Source organism: Microcaecilia unicolor, chromosome 13, assembly GCF_901765095.1.
Source record: "Microcaecilia unicolor chromosome 13, aMicUni1.1, whole genome shotgun sequence".
Classification (NCBI taxonomy): domain Eukaryota; kingdom Metazoa; phylum Chordata; class Amphibia; order Gymnophiona; family Siphonopidae; genus Microcaecilia; species Microcaecilia unicolor.
The window spans coordinates 59578101-59605958 of NC_044043.1; the positions used below are offsets into that span (position 1 = coordinate 59578101).

At 45.1% G+C, this 27858-nt stretch overlaps 1 protein-coding gene across 1 annotated transcript in view; it reads right to left on the reverse strand.

The window, feature by feature from the left end:
- The window catches only part of SUPT6H (SPT6 homolog, histone chaperone and transcription elongation factor), a 126106-nt gene extending 98248 nt beyond the window's left edge, over positions 1-27858 (reverse strand). The window contains exons 1-8 of the mRNA XM_030222091.1: positions 27786-27858; positions 25740-25859; positions 25180-25350; positions 24959-25029; positions 21270-21468; positions 19201-19285; positions 18663-18936; positions 18059-18160 (exon numbers count right to left, since the gene is read on the reverse strand). Coding sequence (XP_030077951.1) covers positions 18059-18160; positions 18663-18936; positions 19201-19285; positions 21270-21468; positions 24959-25029; positions 25180-25350; positions 25740-25842 — 1005 coding nt within the window. The 5' untranslated portion in view covers positions 25843-25859; positions 27786-27858. The remainder of the gene's footprint in view (positions 1-18058; positions 18161-18662; positions 18937-19200; positions 19286-21269; positions 21469-24958; positions 25030-25179; positions 25351-25739; positions 25860-27785) is intronic.

Sequence of the window (27858 nt, forward strand, 5' to 3'; positions counted from 1 at the left end):
CAGAACAGTTCCGGGCGATCTTTGTGCCTGTCATTGTGATAAACATAGTCCTCCCATTTCTGTCTTATGTGATCAGAGACAGTAAGATAATCTTGGCCCAGGATGTAGCTATATACCTTGTAGAATGAGCCCACAAAGCCCGAGAAGCCTGCTTCCCTACAAGCAAATAAGCTGACGTGATAGTCTCCTTCAGACATCTAGCAATTGTGGGCTTAGAAACCATGAGGCCAAGCCTCTGCGTACAAAAAGCACAAACAGTCTGTCCAATTTGTGAAACTCATTCATGATTTTCAGATACCTAATGAGGACTCTATGCACACTGAGAAAATTCGAGGAAGAATACTGAGCCTCTTCGACCTCTCTGTGAAAGGATGGAAGCTCCACAGATTGGTTGAGATGAAATGCTGATACCACTTTCAGAAGAAAGGAACTGTCAACAGGGAGACCTTAATATCCGAAAAGCGGAGAAAGAGAGCCTGAAGCTCAGAAACCCTACGTCCAGACGCAACAGCCACCAAGAACGCTCTCTTTATTTATTTGTTACATTTGTATCCCACATTTTCCCACCTATTTGCAGGCTCAATGTGGCATACATAGTACCGTAAAGGCATTCGCCAAGTCCAGTAAAGGAACAAATACAAGGTGATATTGTGGTAGATTAAAGGTACATTCGCCTAGTCCGGTAGAGAAACATATACAAGGTGATATTGTTGTCGATTAACGGTACTTGTGTTTGAGGAATGGTGGGGGATCGAGGGGAGGAAAGGTTATATAGTGTCCATTACGAGCTTTGGTTATGCTGTGTTGCAGAGTGTAAGCATTTATGTTGGGTCGGTGGGGAATGCCTTTTTGAACAGGTTGGTTTTTAGTGATTTCCTGAAGTTTAGGCGGTCATAGGTTGTTTTCACAGCTTTTGGCAATGCGTTCCATAGTTGTGTGCTTATGTAGGAGAAGCTAGATGTATAGGTTGCTTTGTATTTAAGTCCTTTGCAGTTTGGGTAGTGGAGGTTTAGGTATGTTCGAGATGATCTGGTTATGTTTCTGACTGGTAGGTCTATGAGGTCTGTCATGTATCCTGGGACTTGGCCGTGGAAGATTTGGTGGACCAGGGTGCAGATTTTGAAGGTAATATGTTCTTTAGCATAAGATCTATCAAGTGGCCTTCCGGAGTGGCTCAAAAAGAGGCTTCTGAAGAGCGTGGACTAAATTAAGGTTCTACTCTGGACATGGAGTATGAAAGGGATACTGCACATGACCCACTCCCCACAAGAATCACAAAAGACGTCTTCTGTACTCGACCCCTGAAACAGGCCAAAACTGCAACCTGAACTTTTAGAAAACCCAATATCAATCCTTTCCGAAAACCTGCCTGGAGAAAAACCTAGGACTGGCATAATCTAAGCAGAGAAGCGAGAAAGTCTACGCTCAGAAAACCAGCCCTCGGACATCTGCCACAACCTCACGTATGCTATGATGTAGAGTGTTTCTGAGCCTGAAGCAAGGTAGAAATGATCGAATCAGAAGGAGAAATTAGACCTTACCTGCTAATTTGCTTTCCTTTAGTCCCTCCGGACCGGACCAGGATTGGACTCTTGGGTTATGCTCGCCTACCAGCAGGTGGAGACTGAGAAAAACTTGTGACTCTGGAGAGCCAATAAGAGCCCTGGTCATGTGACCCTAGCCTCAGTATTTGACTAACCAAGCAGAAAAGAAAGAGAGAAACCTTCTTTGCCGTATGGAATCCTAGCAGCCACAAATTCCTCGACAAAGCCAAGTACTAGAGCTCACCAGCAACTCTCACCAGAGAAGCTGTATGGCTCACTTGTATTATAGCTCACCAGCAACTCTCACCAGAGAAGTGGTATGGCTCACTTGTATTATAGCTCACCAGCAACTCTCACCAGAGAAGTGGTATGGCTCACTCATATTCTAGCTCACCAGCACTAGAGAAGAGGTATAGCCCACTTGTAGTATAGGTCACTAGCAACTGTCCCCAGAGAAGTGGTATAGGCCACTTGTATCATACTTCACCCACAGCTCCCACCAGAGAAGAGGTATGACTCACTTGGCTCACTTGAAGTATAGGTCACCAGCAACTCCCACTAGAGAAGCGGTAAGGTCCCCTTAAAGTTGTATAGATACATACATACATACGTACACATATATAGCAGCAACGGAACCCACCCGCAACTCCAACTAGAGATGTGGCATGGGTCACTGAAAATGCTAAATATACAAGCTTGTTATTGTTTGTTTGTTTTTTTAAATTATCTATTTATTTATTTTACTATTCCGTTGAAAAAATGACAAAACATGGGAGGGGCCTGGTCCGGTCCGGAGGGACTAAAGGAAAGCAAATTAGCAGGTAAGGTCTACTTTCTCCTTCCTTAGCGTCCCTCCGGACCGGACCAGGATTGGACTCTTGGGAAGTACCAAAGCAGTAATGTTACGGGAGGGACTGGCATTGAGAACGCGGAAGAGTACCTGAAAACAGACTAGGATGAATACGAAGCCAAAAGCTTGAAGATCCAAAAGCCGCCAACAAACCAAATAGGATGACTACAAAACAAAAAAAAAAACCTACAAGTCCAAGCGACGATGACTATTGTCCCCTACCTACCGCACTAGCTGTGCAGTGCGAAGGACAGGGAGACTCTAGAAAGAGAAAAACTGCTGAAAGAAAGATTGCAAAGCTAAAGGCAGAGCCGCCTTGAAACAAAAAATCTGCCAAGAATCCACCTCAGCTGAGAAAAATGGCAACAGGAATACTGAACTACCACTCCTACAGATATCCTAGCCGACCTAACAGCATATTGGAAGAAAGAAAAAACTGACAGAGAGAAAGCACCTGATCACCTGAAACTAAAAAGGTGAAAACAAGAGTACAATTAAATAAATTACCATAGCCGAAAATGCTATGCAGGAGAAGAAAGCATCTAAATCCCTGCCGCCAAGCTGACTAAAGGTGCAAATAAAGTGCCAGCCGCTGCAGTTACAGAATATGGAGAAAACATATCTCAGAGCGCAATTGAAATGAGATAGAACAATCATCTGTAGCTGCTGCCTCTGCAAGCAGATCACCTGAAATTCTTGCCGCAAACACCAACTAGAGGAAACGTGAATAACTGAAATGCAATGTAGACACTTGTTAATACCCTCATTAATACCTTTTATCATATTGAATTCCATAAACCACTACACAGTTCTAGGAATAACATGTATAGAAAGATTGTCCGTTTAGGAATCTAGGCAGGTGCCCTTTGGGCTCGATGGGACATTTGACCTTTTCCGAGTGTGGTAATACACATGTACCTATGTAGAAAATTTGTCCACATTCTCGAGACATACCTACAGAGAGGATGCTCAATCTCAACCAGGAGACCAGAGTGCTGCACTCTAAAGACTACATAGGCAACTGAGGGATTCCATCCGAGAAAAATAACCAGATAGGAGAGAATATATGAGAGGTGAGAGAATATCAGAGAGATGTAAAGAAAGTCATAACCCAAGAGAAAATATCGAGGAAAAAGATAGAGAAGAAGACCGTAAGATCCCTGCTGCCAGAGGACATGTACTCCTGCCATTGTCTTTGCAGCAAGAGACTAAGCAAAGCATACATGAGTTCAAAGCGAAAACAAAAGTTGTAGAAGAGGGACATCCCATTAAGGTACTATCCGCTGACAAAGCCCAGAAGCTGCGAGTCTCTTCCCCTGAAAGTAGAGTGAAATCCAAGAGAAAAAAAATACACACAATGCGTTTTGTTTTGTTTTTTAATCCAACCACATGCCATGTGAAGAGTAGATTCTTCATTGTACTTTGACAAATGACCTAAGCTACTGCTAAGGCATTGTCCGTCAGACTCTCACCACCTCGCTATCCAGTAGGGAAAGAAAAAAACACTCTCCCAGAGTTAGACAAATATTCCCATGTCCATGACATTGAAGAAGTGAAAAGTTGCCAAAGGAGACTACTGAGACTCGAAATATAATGAAGAAAAATTCCTTCTTGGGCGCTAGAAACAGAAAGTGGGATGCATGTAGAGAAGACAGAATACTCTGCTCCAGTTTGACTAAACAAAGAGAGAAAAGCAGAGATATATAATGAAATCTAATGAGATCACATGAGAAATCAAAGGAGAGAAGAAATGATAAACCTGGCAACATTCACCACCCAACCTAGAGTCAGCAGAAAAATGTACCCCCCTGTGCGTGACATGACAACTCTGCCAATAAGACGTTCTGTCATGAACCGGTCGTCCAGGAAAGGATGAAACGAGGAGGCCTTGTTTCATGAGCGCCGCTGCGAAAGAGCAGGGCAATAAAACTGGTAATGTGGACCTTGCCATCATCCTCGTATCATGGCCTTTTCTCCTGCCATAGTGAGATATACGGACCCACACCTCATAGAGAAGAATATGGTAATTATAACCTGTATTGGGCCCAACGTAGTGATGGCAAAAATGCCCAGGAAGTGAAAACAAAATCCCCTTCCAAATGAAAAGAAGCTCTGGAGTGAGAGAGCAGAGCACGAAAAGAAAGAAAAAAAGAAAGGAAAAATATTATAAATGGAAAAAGGTGGTGAATTTGTGCCATAGCCTTTCTGGTGAAGGCGGAGAATACAAGACTGTATCTGACTGTAAGAAAGTATGAGACAAGAACATAAGGTCTGTAAGCAAGAGAAAAAAAATAGTAGATGCTATGAAAGGGCATACTGGACACAAAAACAGAATGTGTACAATCTGCCAATGCTATATATTTTTTTTTTTTTCAAGCAAAAATATTTTTAATTGAAAAATAAAATTTTTTCTATTCTACAGGTTTGTCCACATCTATGAAATACGTACAAGCTCATTTTCAAAGCACTTAGCCTCCAAAAGTTCCATAGAAACCTATGGAACTTAGCCTCCCAAAGTGCTTTGAAAATATGCCTCATAATATCCTTGGCGTTTTACTTGCAGTTGGTATTCCTAGTCTTGCCATTGTTGCATATATGAAAAGAAGTAAACTAGAAAGCTTGTGGACCATGTAAGTCAGTTTATGTATGCCCCTGTATTTCTCTATTTTGCCACCTTGTTTATTTTAGTTGTATTAATATGTGTTATTATCAGATATGGCAACAAATGCAAACAGACTTAAGGGTCTAGAGACAAAGATTCATACTTGTCATAAAAAAGAACAAGTTAATCATCACATTACATGGCCACCAAACAATGTTGACAGAATGATGAAATTTGGAAGACACTTCCAGAAAATTTGGTATGAATCAAAACAGTAACAGAATTCATGGCCACGGGATAGACAAAAAGGGATCTTAATGGAAGGACAAAGGAAGAGAGAAGACCAACAACTGAGTAGAATATGGGATGCCACAAAAATTAAATATATATTGACAGACTAGGTGGATCAAATGGTCTTTATCCACCAAAATCTTCTGTGCAGTCAGTTTTCAAACAGTTTACTTGGCTTGGCTACCTTTCAAAGATAGCTTCTTTTATCTCTGTAAGTTTCTGAACTTAACATTTTCTCACTTACCCACTAAACTTGTCATCCATAATTCTTGGAATGGACTAATTTAACATGGCAAAAAGGCATTCTTCAGGCAAGTTTTCTATGTAGCTGGTCAATGCAGAGTTTCCCTACTAACTAGCTAAATTTAGCAGGAAAACTATGTTCTCAAAGTAAAGACCTAGGTCTTACCACTTAAGTATGAAGGTGATTCTACTTATTTTGCCTATCACCATTTCATCACTTAGCCCCACTAGCAACTGGTCACTTCCTTTTCACAGCACACTCTTATTTTCTTACCCTCTATTCATATCCTCCCTTCCTAATGTATCACATTTAGTAATCACTCCTCCCCTCTGCTTTTTTTTTTTTTTTTAATTTAAAGATTTTTATTGTACAGTCTAAATAACAATCACAGAGAGACTTAGTCTCTTGAACATTTTCAAAATCCTCAACAAACAAGCTATGTCAACATCCATTTTGTGTTTTGTCCCCTTCCCCATTCTCCCCCCTGCCCTCCCTTCCCCCTGCCCTTCCCCTTACCCCCACTCTCTTTGCAACTTCCGCAGCCCCACCTCCCTTCCCTATCCCCCTATGAGTGGATGTACCTATTCCCCTACACCTCCACCCAGTATTTTCCCCAGCTGTATCCATTCTTCTGCTTGTGGTTTATGTTTTCCCTGACGTGTATCTGTCAATTTTTCCAAACCTATCATTAATCTTAGTTTTTCCTTCCAGTCCTGCTCCGTGGGACCTGTCTTCTATTTCCATTTTATTGCTATGTTTGTTTTTGCTGCTGCTAGGCATATCCTTTTTATTCTACATTGCCATTTCTTTCTCCCTTTGTTCCCATAGCCAAGTAAACACCATTTGGGATCACATGGAAATTGAACTCCAATCGCTAGAGTTATGAGTCCTGTGATTAGCACCCAATACCCCTTTATAAGCGAGCATTCCCACCATATATGAAAGTATGTTCCCTTCTCTCTCTCACATCGCCAGCATATATCCGTAGCTTCAGGGTACATTACTTTTATTCTGTCTGGGGTGTAGTACCAACGGCTCATTATCTTATAGGCATTTTTCTTAACTAGTACGCATACTGAAGCTTTTTTTTTTTTTTTACTTTAAAGTTTTTATTGAGAGCTTTACAAGCATAACACCTCAAAATACTGAACACGTTACATTCCTCGTAGAACAATATACCTCCAAAGTTAAACATTTACATGTATAAGTGCATAGTTCTCTTTTCGACCTACCCACGCTCCATTTTTATCCCCCCATACTGAAGCTTTTTTAACTTCCAGACACATTCTTTTCCATTCATTCTCACTAAACTCAGTTTTGCGGTCTTGCTCCCAGGTTTTCATATATGGTAATTTTGTAAATCTTGTACCCCTAATGTGTTCATATAGCTTTGAGATTCCCTTACTTCCCTCAGTGATTGCCCCCCACAAATTCTCAAATTTTTCATTCTCTAACCAGTCCCCTTTATGCCAATGTTCCTTTATTATATAACTTTTGACTTGAAGATAAACAAAGTGGTCGGTCTCGGGCAGATCATATTCTTGTCTTAAGACTTGAAAAGTTTTGAGTTTTCCATCTACTGTTAGCTCCCGAAATCTAATCAATCCTTTATCAAACCAAGTTTTAAATATCTTATTCTCCTGACCCCCTGTGAAGCCTGATTCCTGAGTTATCCAAGCATATGTTGATCTTTCTTGCGGGCCCCTCAATTTCTTTTTAAGTCTGCCCCATAGTCTGAATAAATGTGAAACAAATGGGTTCAATGTCAAGTTTCTATAAGTGGCCTCTGAGAAAGATCCCCATAACAGTGCATCTAGTTTTCCCTCTTGCACAAAAATCTGCTCTAACCGTGTTACAGGGGAGAAATCTACCTTACTCCAAGTTCCGATTTGTTTGAGCTGTGCTGCCCAATAGTACCATGTTATATTTGGCATGCCCCTTCCCCCCTGCTCCACTGTACCTCACATTATTTTCCTTGATAATCGCGCTTGATGACCTCCCCAAATAAATTCCCCCAGTTCTGATTGTATTTTCTGCAATTCTCCCTTAGGGACCAAAATTGGCAAGGTTTGGAATAAAAATAGTAATCTTGGGAGTATGTTCATTTTGACCGCCGCTATGCGGCCCCACCATGAAAGCCAGCCTGTCCTCCATTTACTGAGATCTTTCCGAATAGCTGCAATTAATGGTACATAGTTAATCTGATATAACATGTTAAGATCTCTCGGAATTTGTATGCCTAGATATCTAAAGTTCGAGTCTGTCCAACGAAAAGCAGTATTCATCTTCAGTTGTTCTATCTCCTGATTAGATGTCGTGATCCCCATCAGTTCTGACTTATCAAGATTTACCTTAAATCCTGACATTCTCCCAAATGAACTCAACTCCTGAATGAGCATCAGTATTGTTAACAAGGGTGTCCCTATGTAAAATAATAAATCATCTGCAAATAATGCAATTTTATGTTCCCTCCCCCCCCCCCATTTGTACCCCCTTACTTCTTTTAATTCTCTAACTCGCTGTGCTAAGGGTTCAATAGAGATGGCAAAAAGTAGCGGAGACAGTGGACAACCCTGTCTTGTTCCACGCTGGATATCAAATAGATTTGACCAACCCCCATTCACCTTAATCCTAGCCACTGGCTGTTCATATAGTCTTTTCACCCATCCTATAAAAGGTCTTCCCATTCCCATTTCTATCATTACTTCCCATAAGTATTCCCATTCAACTCTATCAAACGCTTTTTCCGCGTCCACCGCAAGCAGTGTCATAGAGTCTCCCCTTCTCTGAGCCCCCCAGATCAGGTTGAGGGTTCTCCTAATATTATCCGCTACCTGCCTGTTTCTGATAAAACCTGATTGATCTTCATGTATAAGGGATGGCAAAACCCCGCTCAACCTATCTGCCAAAACTCAATGCTATATTTATTGCAGACTTGACTGAAGGTCCAGATAAACTGCCAGCCGCTGCAGTTACACAATATACCCTTGAAACTCATATGATATCAGAAGAAACATCCAAGATCCTATGCCACACTAAAAGTATATTTTCTTTGCCACTTAATGACTCCCAAGGTCCTTATGCAATACTAAATGTATAATCTCCTATATATTTTCATCATGCATGATGTAATGGAACATGGAATACAACTGCAATAAATAAATAAATCAATAAATATCCCAGAGCGCTTGATGCCAATTCGCGGGAAACTGAATTGAACAAAATGTATAAATGATTTGTTTTCTATAGAATGTCTGAACGTTTAGGAAGCTTACCAGACACCCTTGGCCTGGATTGACCGCTTTCGTAGCTAGGAAGCTGGACTCGATGGACTCTAGGCCCTTTTCCAGTGTGGCAGTACTACTATACATTATATATATATATACATATATATATACACACACAGACACATCTTACAGAAATAGCTCTGAAAAAAAAAAACAATTGCACCACACTGCAGCTGTTTTTTTTTTGTTTTTTTATAGAAAGTGTAGCTAAATGAATGCCTGACTGCCACCATGCCTAAGGAAAAATTTAGGATACCTGAGATGAGAAAAAGCAAACATACTAAGAAGGAAATCCTCCCTGTGCAGTAGCTACGCACCGCCAAAAGGCAAACAGACTGTCCAAATGCAGTCTGTTTCGTCTGTCCAATTTAGATTGCAAGCTGTCGAGCAGGGACTGCCTCTTCATGTTCATTTGTACAGCGCTGCGTAAGTAGTAGTAAACCAAAACATACAGTCATCCCCTATAGGGGCCACCTAAGAATAAAAGCATAAGGAACAATCAAAATATTATTTTAAAGATATGAATAGCGGAACCAGACACACGCAGCACCGAATACCTTACATAGAGAGAACAATAGGAATTGAAGCTGAAAGTCTTTAGAAGAAAAAGACTCCGAGGGAAACACCCCTCTGCTGCAAATCTCCAGACTATCCCAGAAACAATATCTTCGTTCTTCTACAGTGTTGAAGAGAAATAAAATAGCAGTCTGTTTTTATGGGTTTTTTTAATATAAACAACTGAGCTTGCTGGTTAAAAATGTGGGACTTTCTAGAGTGGCTGCCTCTCCCAGAGGCATACCCCTTTCTAAACAAAGGGTAGCCCTTCCCAGCTATGTATGGGAGATGGGGAGGAAGGGGGGAGAAACCCGGGGGCACCCCGAGTTTAACACCCCCAGAGGCTGAAAAGAAAGAAAGGAAAAGAAATCCCTACCTGACCAGCGTCTAACAGAGAATTCCTAGGCACAGAAGACGAGGTAGCATTGTTGTTCTTATTATTAACCTCTAAAAGAGAAAGATAAAGAGAGAGACTAATGGGCTCGATTCCTACCTGCTGGGAGACTGAGAAAATTCTGAGGCTAGGGTCACATGACCAGGGCTCTTATTGGCTCTCCAGAGTCACAAGTTTTTCTCAGTCTCCACCTGCTGGTAGGCGAGCACAACCCAAGAGTCCAATCCTGGTCCGGTCCGGAGGGACGCTAAGGAATAACCTTTTTCAATGGCCAAGCCCTAAGACCAAAGAGGCATGGATCCTCAATGAGCACCAAAACTTGCTTCAGTAGGCTTTGTACCTGCTGAAGACAAGAGAGGATCCCTGTCCAGCAGTTGAGTCAGGTTTGCACATCACGGCCTCCACAGCCAAACCGGGGCTACAAGAATTATTCTACCCTAGTGCAACGCAATTATTTTCAACATGTGGCCTACCATGGGCCAAGGAGGGAAGACATACAGGGAAGGCTGAACTGGGGAACTGATCCCCCATCAAGCCCAGTTCTCTCAGACAGCTGAAGAAATTGGGCACTTTGACATTCCATTTCATCTCAATCAAGTCCAGAAGAGGAGAACCCCATCGGTCCACTATCAGCTGAAAATGCTAGCTGGATAGTTCACATTCTCCCAGGTCCAAGGAGTGCCTGCTCATAAAGTGTACCTCCAGACTTAAAGACCCAATTCATCGCCATCAGGACCACCTACCCAGCATGCAATACTATGCTTTGCAAAACTCAGCCCAGCAGGGGCCAAGGAGGAAATACAGACTATTCCTGTTTTGAAGAAGCATCTCAGTTCAATCAAACAGAAAAGCTTCCTTGGCTACCACTGTACTCTTTATTCTGACCCCCTTCCCCCAAATCAACCAATATATGCCACAGCTGTGGCACCATCTTAAAATTTCTTATTACTTTGCCCTGAACCCAAGGTTGCATTGGTCACTGACCCAGACATTGAACTTCTCAAACAAAAGTGGCGTCCATCATCCCCACTAACCGTTTGAGAGTCTTGAACCCCACACCTTTCAAGAGGCCCAAGAGTTAAGCCATCACCTCATACTGGCCTTGGCTTTTGAAGTCCATGGGAGACACATCTCAATATGTTGGCATCACACTGACTCAACTAGTCAGTAACAATGACTGCAGAGCCCAAGGGGCTAAAATCAAGTGTCACTGCAATGAAAACAAAAAATCTGAATATAAAGCCGTGGCACTCCCTTTGCTGTAAGAGCCTGAATCTGAGCCTGGACCTTCACCTATCTAGGCAGAATATCTTTCCCCTTCAATGTACTGAAGCCCAAGATATTCTATGCATTAAGTGGAACCCAGCTTGCTTTTCTCATAAATGAAGATCCATTTAAGAGATTGCAACATTTTGGCGATTACAAAATGGAATAGACTTAGATGCACCTAAATTGATTATCCCAAGATCATGACTGCTATAACACAGACTTCACACTATGATACTCCACTAGTAACAAGGGGGGAGGGGGGTTTGCGGTAAGGGATAGGGGGGGAGGGGATGAAGGGGGGATACACTGCTTTCTGTTTTTGATGTTTAAACGTTCTGTACGAGATATGGTGAAATTAGATCTTACCTGCTAATTTTCTTTCCTCTAGACCCTCCAGACCGGTCAAGACGCATGGGTTATGTCCTCCTACCAGCAGAGGGAGACTGAGAAACACTGAACTTTTGAATACTGTATATATAACCTGTGCAGTACATTCACTAGCCAGTATAACCCTGACAAAGCAGAGAAAACAACAACACCAACTAGAACTAATAACCCCGTACGTGGTAATTGTCAATTGGACACTTTCTTCATATCCTTCATTGTGTCCTTCAGATAGTGTGTGCTTCCACAGGTGAACGAACAAACACGGTCACACCTGACCAGACTTATACAAACCAAGTCTGAAACCATAGAAATCACACTCAACAGCTGCCAAGAAAGAACAACAGAGTACAGACCTCTTGGCCTACAGTACAGACAGGGCGGGCCTTGACCGGTCTGGAGGGTCTAGAGGAAAGAAAATTAGCAGGTAAGATCTAATTTCACCTTCCTCCACGACCCTCCAGACCGGTCAAGACGCATGGGACGTACCCAAGCAGTAATATCTTAAGGGCGGGAACCCCGTAGGCCCGAGGTCAACACCGCAGCCCCAAACCCTGCCTCTTCCTTGGCATGCACATCAATCCTGTAATGTTTAACAAAGGAATGCAAAGACGACCAAACCGCCGCTCGACAAATATCCACCGGAGGAATCAAACTACTCTCCGCCCAGGAGGCCGCCATACTCCTGGTAGAATGAGCCGAAAATTCCTTAGGGACCACGCGGCCCTTCAGCAAATACGCCGAAGCAATTGACTCCTTCAACCATCTAGCTATCGTAGCTTTGGAAGCTGCCGCGCCCTTCCTTGCCCCACCATGGAGAATGAACAAACGATCAGAAAGCCTATAGTGACGAGTTCTGGAAATGTAACAGCGCAAGACTCTTCGCACATCCAACTTGGCCAGTCGACGCTGCTCTGCATCCCCGGCCAAGTCACCCAAAACTGGCAAGGAAATCACTTGATTCACATGAAACTCTGAGACCACCTTGGGCACAAAGGACGGCACCGGGCGCAACAAAACCCTTTCCTTGGAAAAGGACAAAAAGGGCTCTCTACAAGACAAAGCCTGAAGTTCTGACACTCGCCGAGCTGAAGTAATAGCCACCAAGAACACCGTCTTTAGGGACAGATCCTTATCTGAAACAGAAACCAAAGGCTCAAACGGCGGCCTCACCAAAGTATCCAAAACGAGATTCAAATCCCACGAAGGTACCATCCGCCGCCGTGGCGGGCGCAGTAACTTAACACCCTTCAAAATCGAACCACATCCGGACTAGAAGCTAACGACTTTCCCTGGAGCTTCCCACGGAAACACGACAAAGCCGCTACCTGCACCTTCAAAGAAGACAAGGCCAAACCCCTGTCCATACCATCCTGTAAAAACTCCAAGACATCTGTCACCGAAGCCCGAAAGGGCAGCACCTGCCTACATGCACACCAATGCTCAAAAACTCGCCAGACCCGGACATACGCCAACGAAGTGGACCGCTTACGCGAACTCAACATCGTATCGATAACTCTGGCCGAAAAACCTTTCCTCCTTAACCTGTGCCTCTCAAGAGCCAGGCCGTAAGCGAGAACCGATCCGGATCTGGCATAACTATCGGTCCCTGACACAACACCCCTGAACCTGACAACGGCAGAGGATCCGCTATCGCCAACCGCACCAGATCTCCGTACCACGGCCGACGCGGCCAATTCGGGGCTAACAGAATCACTTGTCCGGGGTGTCGAGCGATACGCTGAATCACCCGACCGACCAACGGCCATGGGGGAAACACATACAGCAACTCCTGCGGCCACAGCATTAGAAGCGCATCTATGCCTTCCGCTCGAGGATCTCTCCGGCGACTGAAAAACCTCTGAACCTGAGTATTGCGGGCCGTTGCCATGAGATCCAACACGGGAAGACCCCAGACCGACACAATGCGATTGAACACCGACCGACGAAGCGACCACTCTCCGGGGTCTAGAGCATGCCTGCTTAGGTAATCTGCCTCCACGTTGTCTACCCCGGCCACATGTGCCGCGGAGAGCGCTAGAAGATGAGCCTCCGCCCATTGACACAACAGCGCCGCCTCCTCCGCGACCGCCTGACTCTTTGTGCCCCCCTGACGGTTGACATAAGCCACGGCGGTGGCGTTGTCGCAAAACACCCGGACTGCTTTCCGCACCAGCACACTCTGAAACGCCTGAAGCGCTAGACGAATGGCCCGGGTTTCCAAACGATTGATGGACCACTGAGCTTCTACCTGAGACCAGCGCCCTTGAGCTACCTGCCCGAGACAATGAGCTCCCCAGCCCTGAAGACTGGCGTCTGTGACGAGAATCACCCACTGCGGAGCCTCCAACGGCATTCCCTTTTTCAGATTGCCTGGGTCTAACCACCACTGGAGACTGAGGCGTGGGCCTACCGGCAGCTGAAGGCGTACATCCAACTCCTGCGACAGAGGCGCCCACCGACTGAGAAGAGCTGACTGCAACTGTCGCATATGCGCCCGGGCCCACGGAACTACCTCTATGGTGGCCGCCATTAACCCCAGGACTTGCAGATACTCCCGGGCCGTCGGAGCCGCCTCCGACAGAAATAGCCGAATCTGACTCTGCAACTTGCGAATCCGAAGGCCCGGCAGGAAGACCCGACCGTTCCTGGTATCGAATAGAACTCCCAGGTACTCCAGCGACTGTGACGGCACCAGGTGACTCTTGCCGAAGTTCACTACCCAGCCCAGCGACTGAAGAAACTGCACCACTCGAGCAGTGGACTCCTCGCTCTCCGACTGGGACTTGGCCCGCACCAACCAATCGTCCAGATACGGGTGCACCAGAACCCCCTGCTTCCGCAAGGCCGCCGCCACTACCACCATGATCTTGGAAAAGGTTCGAGGAGCCGTAGCTAACCCGAAAGGCAGAGCACAAAACTGAAAATGCTTCCCTAAAACCGCAAAGCGCAGGAATCGCTGATGAGCGGCCCGAATGGGGATGTGCAGATAAGCCTCCGTCAGATCCAAAGACGTGAGAAACTCCCCTTCCCGCACCGCGACAATGACCGACCTCAATGTCTCCATGCGGAAAGAGGGTACTCTGAGAGCTGCATTGACTGCTTTCAGATCCAAGATAGGTCGAAATGCATCCTCCTTCTTTGGGACCGCAAAATAGATTGAATAGCAGCCCAAGCGGTGCTGAGCGGCTGGAACAGGCACTACCGCCCCCAGACTGATCAGCCGCGCCAACGTGTCTCGCACCGCCGCCCGCTTGAGCCTCGAATGACAAGGGGACTCCAGGAACCTTTCGGGAGGCGAGCCGTCGAACTCCAGAGCGTACCCGTCTCGCACCACTTCGAGCACCCACTGATCCGATGTGATTTGGGCCCAGTCCTGGTAAAACTGACTCAGCCGAGCCCCTACCCGAAACAGGGCCTGGACCCGCACACCTTCATTGTGAATTACGCCCCGAAACCTGTCCTCCCGCGGCGAAATCACGGCCTCCTCGCCGATTCCCCCGAAAGGACTGTGTTCGCTGGAAGAACCGACCTCTAAAGGCCCCACCAGTCCTCCCGGGCCTATACCGGCGAGCCTCCTTAAACCGACCTCGGGAGGAAGAACCCCTAAACGCCGCCTTAGGCCGTAAATCCGGAAGACGAGGGGCCTTGGCATCGCTGAGACCTTTCACCAACTTATCCAAATCCTCACCAAAGAGCATGGACCCCTTAAAGGGAAGCGAACAAAGCTTAGCTTTGGAGGCCGCATCTGCGACCCAACCTCGCAACCACAGTGCCCTCCGTGCCCCCACCAGCATAGCCATATTCTTGGCCGAGGCACGGAGCAAATCATAAAGCGCATCAGACAAAAAGGAGGATCCCATTTCCAATTTGGCTAATTCCTGTACCCCGGAGGTCCCAACCTCCACCGAATCATCAAGCAGCTTCTCGGCCCAACGGAAACACGCCCTCGCAACCAGCCCCCCACAAATTGAGGCCTGCAGGGCCAGAGCCGACAAATCAAAACTCCGCCTGAGGAAAGCCTCAAGCCTCCTATCCTGGGGATCCCGGAGAGCAGTCCCCCCGTCCACCGGGATAGCCGTGGCTTTTGTCACTGCTGTCACCACCGCATCCACTGTGGGAGCCCTAAAGGAATCCCTATCTTCCTGTGGGAGTGGGTACAGCCTCGACATCGCTTTAGACACTTTACAGGGAGAATCCGGCGAATGCCACTCTTGAAACACCATATCCCGGATGTCCTTATTCATGGGAAAAGACCTAGCCTGCCGCTGAATCCCCTTAACCAAGGGGTCCACCTGCCTAGCCTCCCCCAAAACCGCCTCTGGCTGTTCAAACTTAAGGGTGGAAGAGACCTGCTCAATGAGCTCCGCAAGCTCCTCCCTGTGAAAAATTCTTACTACAGAAGGATCCTCTCCAGGGACCACCAACTCCTGATCCTGAGGACCCTCAAACCCCTCAGGATCCGCGATATCACTCAAAACACCTTCCGATCCTACAGGGGAGAAGGCCTCCTCGTCGTCCCACTCAAAGCGAGGCTTCTTAGCCAGAGTCGCACTAGCCCCCTCCCCCAAAGGTGGGGGTCCCGCCTTCCAGGCTTGAAACAGGGTCCATACAAAATCCGGAGGAAACCCAACGCCTCCTGGACCCTCCGACGCTACCTTTGGAGCCGATCCGGGAGCAGCAGGGCCAAAAACAGCTGATTCCGCGGGACGCGCGGAATCCAAAATGGCGGACGTTCCCGCCAAAACTGAACTCGTCGGAACCGGCCCTGCCGACGCTGCCGCTACTCCCGACACCCCCGAACTAGCTGGGGCCTCCGCTATTAAAACCGGGGGTGCCGCCACCGGCGAGGCCTGCTTCGGTTCGCCGCACAAGCGGCACTGACCTCCCGGCGCCTCTACACCTCGGCGCGAACACGCGCGACAGCGGAGAAGTTTGCCCGCCATTACTTCAAAGCGCTGACCGATGCAAACACTCTGTCTCCCAGCTTTCCCCACAATTATCCGCTCTGCTCTCTCTCTCTCTCTCGTTATTAATAGCAACGGACCTTTCGTCCGTTCCTATGTAAAACAAGACTGCAGACGGCTCTTAAAGAGATATTACCAACAAAGCTGCAGACGGCTCTTAAAGAGATATTCTCAATTTCTTTTTGGCAGCTGAAAAGTGGGGGCTCTCAAGGCTACAATCATAGAAAGCAGCCGAGGCACAAGCTGCCAGCGTCTCCAAAGAGAGCAGCACAGGGGGAGGGACCTGAAAACAGGTGTAACACCCCAGGGGGAAAAACTGGGCCCCACCGGACCCAGGGCCCCGAAGCACTTTTTTTTTTTTTTTTTTTTTTTTATACCACGTACAGGGAACACTCCAAACCAATAAATATGGGAATAAGAGGAGAAAACCCCCTTAACTGTATAATCAAACTACCTCACCAGACTATTGAAGACTGCACAGGCTGTCCATCTACCTCTGCTGAGACTGAGAAAATACTGGCTAGTGAATGTACTGCACAGGTTATATATACAGTATTCAAAAGTTCAGTGTTTCTCAGTCTCCCTCTGCTGGTAGGAGGACATAACCCATGCGTCTTGACCGGTCTGGAGGGTCGTGGAGGAAATGACTGTTATGAGGATGTTGTCAATATGCAATTGTTTAAAAACTTCAATAAATAAAATAAAATAAAAAAATTAAAAAAGAGATTGCAACATCCAAACTACTTGAGCAGTAGCCTGATGAATCTCCAACTCTGGATTTTGCTCTCATGAGCAAATCATCTTAATACAGATGGACCAGAATTCCCTCTTTGTAAAGAGCTGCTGCCATCATCATTTATTTGGAGAAGATTGTGGTGGGGGGGGGGGGGGGGCAGATGTGGATAGTTCAAAAGGAAGAAATTGAAACTGAAGTGGCAATCCAGGACAGCGAATCATAGGAACCTTTGATGTGGCTCCCAAATTGAAATATGTAGGTACACCTCCTTGATATCTAATGCTACAAGAACTCTGTTGGAAACATGCTTGGTGATTTTAGCAGTGCGCATCTGGACGTATGGAACTCAAATGGCTAGATTCACACCCTTAAATCCAAAATAGATGGGAGTAATATCCTGTTCCCCACTCCTACTCCAAAAATGACTGTTGCCCAGAGCATCTCCCAGACTCTGCCTTTGCTCTACCAGGAACCTGGGCCTATAATCTTCTCAGAAGTGACATTCTTAGCTACTACACTAAACATATCTGCACCATCTGCTGAAGAAGAAATACTAAGGGAAGTGAAGTCAGGTCTGAGCTGACTCTACTGGCAGGACATTACCCACTGATCTGACAGAAGATGAAGAAATAAACTTTTGATCTAAATTTATAAACCACTGGATCAGATCCTGATCGGTACATCAAAACTTCTTGGGACGCTTGACTCGGAATGTAGAGACCCAGCACAATGGTGAACATGGAAAGAAGGACTGAACCCAATTCTAGTGAAGAACCTTCTCCCCTTCTGATTTTTTCATTCGGGGCCTAAAATCCAACCACTGAAACACAAGTACAAGACTAAAGTACCCAAATGATTAAAGTTACCTATGGAAAGCCCTCTCCTCACCCCCCCCCCCCCCCCAAAAAAAAAAAAGAGCCTTGAGGAGAAATTACCTGTAGAGAAATGGTTGGAGTTGCAAATGCATTTCTGTAGATCCAGTCAGCTTCTTCTTCTAACTCATCATCTTCAGCACTTTTCACAGGAATTGCACGTAGCTGCAGGTTAGCGGACACACATTTACTTACTATACTATTTAAGGACATTACACACAACTGAACCCAAATTAACAGTCACTATACAAAAGGAAATAAGATTGCTCAGGTTGCACCTCAAACCATTACAAGTTATTCATAGGTATGTGTTTTATTTGATAAGCTTTAACATGTGGAGGAAAACTCCTAGAGCTATTTGTCTGTCTAAATCACCTTTATTAATTACAAAACAGATCTGTTTGAGAGAACGTCTCTATCAAGTTTTGAGAGGGTTCTCTGTCCCACCCTAGGGGTCAAAGCCCAACAGAGCCCAGTTTACCCATTCAAATAACATATGAGATAAGCCACAGAGCAAAAAAAGGACTACTCACTTTTCTAAAAAGAAATTCCTCCAACAGAAAACTTCCTCCTTTCTTCTTTTAGTAATATATGCACACAGTATAAGAACACTTGGCCTGTAAACATGGATGCTCAGTTACCCAGTTTTCATCACACCCTGACCTACCTGGAACCTCTCAGGCAGATCTGTCATTCGAATCTCATTGTCCTGATCTGTGAGGTGGCTGCTCTCCAGCTCACTGGGCTCATATATCTCAAAAATACTGCGTCGGCTAACACGTTTCTTGGTGGTTTTCTTGGGTCGAACCCGTGTCTCCCCTTCAGTCTCTTCATCCTCATATTCATACTCTTCCTCCATCTCCTCATCATCCTCATTGTATTTCTCAAATTCACCATAGTCATAGTCTACACCAAAGATCTCCTGGGCCTCTTGCAGAGCACTGCAATACAACATATTCAGAACTTTAATATTGCTTTATCACCCCCTCTCTTCTCACTCAACTGTCCCTCTTCCTTGAATACACTAACTCCTTATCACACCCCTTCAGACCCAGTGCAGTAATACAGGATGAAAAACCCACTGGATTACACACATACAAGGTCACTATTTACAGTGACTCAGATGCTTTTCTCTGCATGAACTCTTGCTACAGAAAAGCTCATGCTGGAGACTGCTCTAGACAGACCACCACAGTTTCACTTACGCATCTACAAATCCTGGGAACTTCTTTCTCCATTTGGGCTTCTTTAAGGGCTGCCCATCATCATCCACAATGAAGTCATCAATATCTGGAGGGGAAAAGAAGGTAACAGGTAAAAGATTATTGCGTGCAGTCACTACATAAGTTCAAGTTCTCTGGAGTCTCAATATGCATCCCTGCTCCTACCCCTACTTAGGACAAAGGAAATGCTGCTCTGGACTAGAGTTGAACGGGGACAGAAATCAAATCTGTCCCCGTGGGGAATCTAACCCATCCATGCCCATTCCTGACTCAAGAAATCTTCATCCCAGCCCTTGCCACAGTCACCTTTACCCCCTCCTAAGAAAGCCAAATTCTATAAGGTAAAAATACTAGTAAAAGTATCATTTTCTTCCGTACTCTGCTAAATACAAAATTAAAATACACATATCCATGAGCATGTCCTCCTCTCCATCCCCTTCTATCCCATATTCTGTATTTCCCCTTCTCCATGTATATATCCCCCTTACTAATTTTTTTTCTTCTTCCCTGCACCCATACTCCTTCCACTCTTTTTACCAAGGAGGTTAGGTAAAACAGGAGACAGGGTGAGCCTATCTACTCCATTATATGGGCTGAAGCCAGTGGGCAGAGATTGCCCTCACACTAGTTCACTCAAAACAATAGCAAACACCATTGAAAACAATAACAACAAGATATAGGGACTTTTTTTTTTTTTACATTTATAATCCTACCTTATCCCAAGCAAACTCAGGTTCAATGTAGCTTACATTTGAAAATACAGTAAGACAGAATAATAGAATTCAGTTATATCAAAGGAGCAAGTAGATGGAGATGTCTGAAACATTTAACAAAGTTGAGATTAGCATATATACCCAACTGGGCATTTAAAAAAAAAAAAAAAGGTAAGTGCATTTTCATAATATACCACTGCAATCCCACGAAAAAAAAAAAAAAAAGGAGCACGTTCCCACATGCCATCTTTTTTGCACAGGAAAACAAAATATTTTAAATGTCCCCAGGTTTCCCAATTCATGTTTAATGTGGGATATGTCATAAATAAGTAAATAGATAGAAACTCTGAACGTTGAGCACGTGATTCTCATAATATGATGTCTGGTTTAGTGGCCCTTTACCAAGAGAAAAAAAAATCTCTGCACTAATATAACAGTGTTAGGATGTCCCTTTAACCAGCCCCTCCTAATGACATACTAATTACAATTACTACTCTATTAAAAGTTATTCCGTTATTATACTTCCTCTGTGTACATGCATATGCACAAGCCAGCATGTTTGAAAACATAAGTGAGATTAAATAAAAATTACACCAACAATAAAGAATGACAACGCAAATGCAGCAGCTCTTAGGTTTGCTTGCTTTGTTTTGAGTGTACAGTGATGACGGCTGCATGAGGAAGGGAAAACAGATACTAACCTTGCTTTTTTTTTTACAGGTCCCTCCCGCCTTCCCACATGCGACTCCAGACCTCCCCTCCAGCCCTGGGTGCCCTCCCGGCACATACCTCAAGCCATCCAGGTGGCTGACTCTCTTGCTGCCGCACCGCACTCAGAAGTCTTGCGAGGCCGCCGCTGGAAGTCTCAGCAGCCATTTTGAAGAGGCGGTGCAGCAGCAGCAGCAGCAAGAGAATCAGCAGCAGCAAGCAGGAAATACTGGGGTTGTTTCCTGCTCCGAAGAAGCCACTAGACCACCAGGGTGGTTTGAGTATGTGCTGGGAGGGGAAGCAAAGCTTAGATCACCATGCATTTCTGTGGAGACCCCACAAGACCTGGGTCCACCCCTGCGGGATGCCCGTGGTAATTCCGCCATCCCCACTCCCATGCAGCTCTCTATTCTGGCCTCCACTTGTCTGGCCTTTCTGATGAAAAGTACCAGAAAAATGTTTTCTGACCTTCAAATGCCCTATCCCTGTCCCCGTATACCTTCATCAACTCATCTTACCCATTTGACCTATATAGCTCATCTAAGGTACAGGTTATGTAGCACTGAGTTGAACCATTTTGATTTCAATCAGTGTGTGCTAAAAGTAGTAGGTCCTTTCAGTTAAACCAACCTGATTCCTCCTCTTCCTCCTCCTCTTCTTCCTCTGGGGCAATCATTGTGGAATCCACAGGCTCTGGCCCCTCTTCACCCTCTCCATCCTGAAAGATCTCCTCAGCAATTGCTTCCTTCTCATGTTCCTCCTTTCCGTAATCCTCTTCTTCTTCATCCTCATCTTCTGACATTTTCCGTACACGCCTGAATTTTTTTTGCTATATGAAAGACACTCAATCAGAAGACATGTTTACTGCTCCACCTATAGCCCTTATGTGTACTGTGCTGGGTTGGGTTTTGTATTGCATGCTTTATACTATACTAACCGTTAAGCCTGTTAAAACGTGCGAGATTTGTGTTTTGCAAAATGTAATAATTCTCACCTCCATCCATCCATCCATGTCCAGCAAACCTCCTCTCTCCCCTGCCCTCCCCTCCCCCGATCCATGTCCAGAAACTCTGCTCTCTCCCCTGCCCTCCCCCCATGTCCAGCAGCCCTCCAGTATCCCCTGGCCTCCCCCCGTCCACCAACCATCCTCTCTCCCCTGCCCTCCCCCCATATCCAGCAACCGTCCTCTTTCCCTTGGCCTCCCCCCCCCCCGGTCCACCAACCCTGCTCTCTCCCATGCCCTCTCCCCATGTCCAGCAACCCTCCTCTCTCCCCTGCCCTCTCCCCATGTCCAGCAACCCTCTTCTCTTCTCTGCCCTCCCCTCCATCGATCCATGTCCAGCAACCCTGCGCTCTCCAGTGCCCTCCCCCCAATGTCCAGCAGCCCTCCTGTCTCCCCTGGCCTCACCCCGTCCACCGACCCTCCTGTCTCCCCTGGCCACACCCCGTCCACCGACCCTCGTCTCTCCCCTGCCCTCCCCCCATATCCAGCAACCCTCCTCTTTCCCTTGGCCTCCCCCCCACCCTACTCTCTCCCCTGCCCTCCCCCCATGTCCAGCAACCCTCCTCTCTGCCCTGCTCTCTCCCCATGTCCAGCAACCCTCCTCTCTCCCCCCTGCCCTCCCCTCATGTCCAGCTACCCTCCTCGCCGCCGCTCCCTCCCCCCTCTGTGCCGGGCCTCCTGCACTGACATGAGAGTGCCTCTCACCTCCGTGTGAAAGCGCTGCAGGCAGCAGCAGATCGCTCTGCTGCTGCCTGCAGCACTTCCACACAGAGATGAGAGGCGCTGTCATGTCAGTGCAGGAGGCCCGATACGGAGGGGGAGGGGAGCAGGAGCGGCGGCGACATCAGGGATGGGGGGGTGGAGGTTGGTGCGCCGGTGATGTTCCTTCGTCTCCAGGCTCTAGCAGCAGCACCCGTTTCCCTCTCTGTTCCGCCCTCTGACGTCATGACGTCTTGACGCGAGGGCGGGACAGAGAGGGAAGTCTGTACTGCGCATTTACAAGTGAGTACGGTCACTTGCCATTTATATGTTTGATGCTTCAGCAAGGCCTCTTCCCTAAGGAAAATGGCAATATCCTACTCACCCCAATACCAAAAGATACCAAGAAAAGCACAAACGAAATTACTAACTACCGTCCAGTAGCATCTATCTCGTTGGTGGTCAAACTGATGGAAAGCATGGTAAACAAACAACTTACAGATTACATAAACAAATTCTCAATATTACACGAATCATAGTCAGGCTTTCGCCCTCTCCACAGCACGGAAACAGTATTACTCACTCTTCTAGCCAAATTCAAGCAGGAAATAGCAACAGTCAAAAACATCCTTCTCCTCCAATTTGACATGTCTAGTGCATTCAACATGGTAAACCATAATATATTAATAAGATTACTAGATAAGTTCAGGATTGGTGGAAACATACTTAACTGGATCAAGAGCTTCCTAACCACAAGAACATATCAAGTAAAATCTAATTCAAACACATCATCACCATGGAAAGCAGACTGTGGCGTATCGCAAGGATCGCCGCTATCACCGATCCTATTCAACTTAATGATGACCCCACTTGCCAAGTCCTTATCCAACCATGGCCTTAACCCTTTCATATATGCAGACGATGTCACAATATACATTCCTTACAAAACCAAACTGACAGAATCACCAACGAAATGAAGTTCGACCTGAACATCATGGATTCATGGGCAAATGCATTTCAACTAAAACTCAATAAAGAAAAAACTCATTGTCTCATCCCAACACAGCGCGAACATCCCCACAAGTATCAACACCCCAGACCACAACCTTCCTATCTCAGACAGCTTGAAAATCCTTGGCGTTACAATGGACCGTAACTTAACACTAGAGAGCCAAGTGGCATCCACAACAAAGAAAATGTTCCACTCAATGTGGAAACTCAAACGCGTGAAGCAATTCTTCCCGAGGGAAACATTTTGCAACCTGATACAATCAATGGTACTAAGCCACTAAGATTACTGCAATGGAATTTAGGTGGGATGTAAAGAACAAACCTTAAAGAAACTTCAGACCGCTCAAAACACAGCAGCTAGGCTTAAACTTGGTAAAACATGATCTGAAAGCGCAAAACCCCTCCGTGAAAAACTACACTGGCTCCCAATCAAAGAACGCATCGCCTTAAAAATCTGCACCCTGGTTCACAAAATCATCTACGGAGAAGCCCCGAGTTACATGACAGACTTGATCGACTTACCAATTAGAAATACATCCGAATCAACATGATCTTATCTAAATCTGCACTAACCAAGCTGCAAAGGACTTAAATACAAACAACTTACACATCTAATTTTTTCTACATAAGCACACAACTGTGGACCGCATTACCAAAAGCCTTCAAAACAACATACGACCACCTAAACTTCCGGAAATCACTAAAAACCAACCTGTTTAAAAAGGCATACCCTACCGATACAACTTAAATGCCTAATCTCTGCAACACAACCAAACTAAAGCACGTAATGGACATAACACAACTCTTCCGTTCTCCGATTCCCTAATGTGGCTGTGCCACATGAACTTGATCTTACCACCACATCACCCTGTATTTGTTCACACCGGAGCCTGCAAAGGCCTCTCCGGTACTATGTAAGCCACACTGAGCCTACAAATAGGTGGGAAAATGTGGGATACAAATATAACAAATAAATAAATAACAAAATAACTAGTATGTTATCAATTATACATATCAATGGCAGATTTCATAAACCTGCATGTTCCAAATATGCTAATTAGGAAGCAATCCACTGAAATCAAACTTCATTCCAAGAAAGGTGGGGCTGAACATCAGAGAGGAGAGCTTAATTTCTCCCTCAAACATATCTCCAAGCTCCTGGTCCAAAAGAGAAGCTACTTACGGGTTATGTGTGTCTCAGGTGTAAAATGTTGATGAGTAAAATTTCTCAGGCATAAGTGTAATGCTGTTCTAAAATAAGGAATGCAATACAAATGGGAAAGCCCACCCAGAACACATGATTTGTAAGTATAAAACTAATCCCTAAGGTTTCATAAACATACTCCATAATGGCCCAGACTACCATCTAGCCTGTCTACTAAGGATGCCACCTTGCAAATAGTGGACCTAGAGCCCACTACTACTGTCACTAATAACAATTAAAAAGGATATGCTCCATAAAAAGTCTTTATTGCTTCAAGCCATTTGCCTTCTATAGTTATACTTTCTTCTGCAGTCCATCAACTGTAAACCTGATGAACTTTTAACAGGTTCCATCTGTTAAACTCTTGCTAAGAAATATACCTCTTAAAATGAGGGGACTTACTCTCTTCACTTTGACACCCAGGTTCTCCTCAATAAGGTCAAAATCATCATCTTCTAATCGATCATCAAAAGCTAAAGAAAAGAAAGCCAAAATAGACTGTGACCAGATTGCAGGCCAGGAAAACACACACCTAATAGCACAGGGGGCTTACTCCTTTTAGAGGATGTAATAAACAATAGATGAGAAATAATAAAACACACAAAATAAATTAAATAACTTACTGCGCTTTTTCCTTCTGTGGCCAACTTCATCCTTGGAGCCTTCTGAATCACTACCACCTTCTTCCTCCTCTTCTTCCTCCTCCTCTTCCTCTTCATCATCATCATTAATGAATCCCTTCAGATTCCCCTGTTCATCCTGATCATCAAGATTTTCCTCCTCTTCCTCTTCATCTGAAAACGTATTAATGATAGAAAATATCAGTAGTCTTTCTTGATTTCAATCTGTAGTTTCTCAAATTATCTTTGCCTTTTCTGTGTTTTCTGCCCAAACTAAAAAAAAAAAAAAAAAAAAAAAAGGGAAGATGTCTGCTGTAAGAGATCTTAGTAGACACCAGATACATGTAGGAAACAAAATGAGAAAATTTTTAAGTTTTTATGTCTCATGTCATCAAACATTACTAGTGTCTTATGATGGCTCTTCATCTCCAAACAGGAGAATTCATATCTGTATATGAAATACATCCCTGATGTCGTGGCCTGAGAAAAGGCTAGTAAGCAAATAGCAGCAGAGAGAATGATCTCTTGAAAATGACCTGTAGATTAGCAAAATTGCCTCTCACCATCATCTTCCGCAAACTTCTTGCTGACTCTGGGACCATCGTTTCCCTCCTCAATATACTCCTCCTCCGACTCCTCAGCCTCACTCTCCACAAAGTCAGACATGACTCCCTCTCTGGCAACTAAGAAAACATAGAACCATAAAATATAACAACAGTTATGGTCCTCCTGGGCCACATACTCTACCTAATTTCACTCCCAATGTAATACCACTACTACTACTATTTAGCATTTCTATAGCGCTACAAGGCGTACGCAGCGCTGCACAAACATAGAAGACAGTCCCTGCTCAAAGAGCTTCCAATCTAATAGACAAAAAATAAAGTAAGCAAATCAAATCAATTAATGTGTACAGGAAGGAGAGGAGGGTAGGTGGAGGCGAGTGGTTACGAGTCAAAAGCAATGTTAAAGAGGTGGGCTTTCAGTCTAGATTTAAAGGTGGCCAAGGATGGGTCAAGACGTAGGGGCTCAGGAAGTTTATTCCAGGCGTAGGGTGCAGCGAGACAGAAGGCGCGACGTCTGGAGTTGGCAGTAGTGGAGAAGGGAACAGATAAGAAGGATTTATCCATGGAGCGGAGTGCACGGGAAGGGGTGTAGGGAAGGACGAGTGTGGAGAGATACTGGGGAGCAGCAGAGTGAGTACATTTATAGGTTAGTAGAAGAAGTTTGAACAGGATGCGGATAGGGAGCCAGTGAAGCGACTTGAGGAGAGGGGTAGTATGAGTAAAGCGACCCTGGCGGAAGACGAGACGGGCAGCAGAGTTTTGAACCGATTGGAGAGGGGAGAGATGACTAAGTGGGAGGCCAGCAAGAAGCAGATTGCAGTAGTCTAAACGAGAGGTGACAAGAGTGTGGATGAGGGTTTTGGTAGAGTGTTCGGAAAGAAAGGGGCGGATTTTACGGATGTTGTATAGATCTTAGTATCTCTAGCTTTTCTCTCACTTCTTTATAACTAGGGAAGTTTCACGTTTATTAACATTTACTACCCCGCCTTACAGATGTACCATCTAGGTGGCTTACAATCTAACAAATAATAGTAAAGTTAAGAAGCAACTAGTTATCTGCTGTAAATAACACAGCTTGCTAACATGAGTCACAGGAATACTGCACAAACTCATTTTCCTAAAGAACAAGAGAACTGTATATGTAAAACAGCTTAATTAATACTCTAGTCCTTAAATCCTTGGTCTTCCAGTCCTTGAGGGCTGCCAAAAAGGTCAAGTTTTCAGGATATCCCTAATAACACTGTCAAGTGAAGACCAAGGTCTTAAGATCAAACATCACACAAGCCACACACAATTTACTTCCAGATCGCATGCACATATACTAATACGACTAAAGCTTGCTTTTGTATACTATAATTTTACTTAGAAATGGAGCTTTACTGATACAAAGTGCTATATTTCTAATTTCATATACAGGTTCATGGGAAAAGAAAACTGGGACATCCTGACAATTATACATGAAAGCTCTAAATGACAGTAGAATGGGAAGTAATTACAAGTGAAGTTGTCAACAATGACTGATGGAAAACGAAGAAACATGGGCTGAAAAATACTGAACACACAAAATAAATTGTCAATTTAGCATTTAATGGAAACCACACTAAAAGCATAAAACTACAGTCAGTCCCAGTTCATTAGAGCTCAGGTTATGCCGGTGTCCGTGTACATCTAACTCAGGGAAATTAAATGAAACGAAACAGGTTTTCACGCAAAGCAATAGCAGGGCCGTAAGGGGTCACAAGATGACGAGTCTTTAAGCGCAGATATCGAAGATCCCCCGCCCCTCGCATGCAGAGGCAGGATCGGGGGTCCTCAATTGGGGCTCAGGGAGCCTAGCGGTTCCAGGATGGGGGTATAAACGAATCGCATCCCCCAGACAAAACAGATCTAACCCGAGCCACAATGTTGTGAAACTGTCTTTCCCCTGTAGATCACAACCAAGGAAGCAATTTCGGCTCACTACTCTATAATTCTAAGAGATTTACAACAACAAAAATAAAAGAAAATAAAATCTGACCAAAAGCTGAAACCACACTAACTTACCGACTGTCCAAACTCCAAGCCGCAGGTCTCTCTTCTCTCGGGTTTAAAGATGGAGGTAGAACTGACGGGAAAC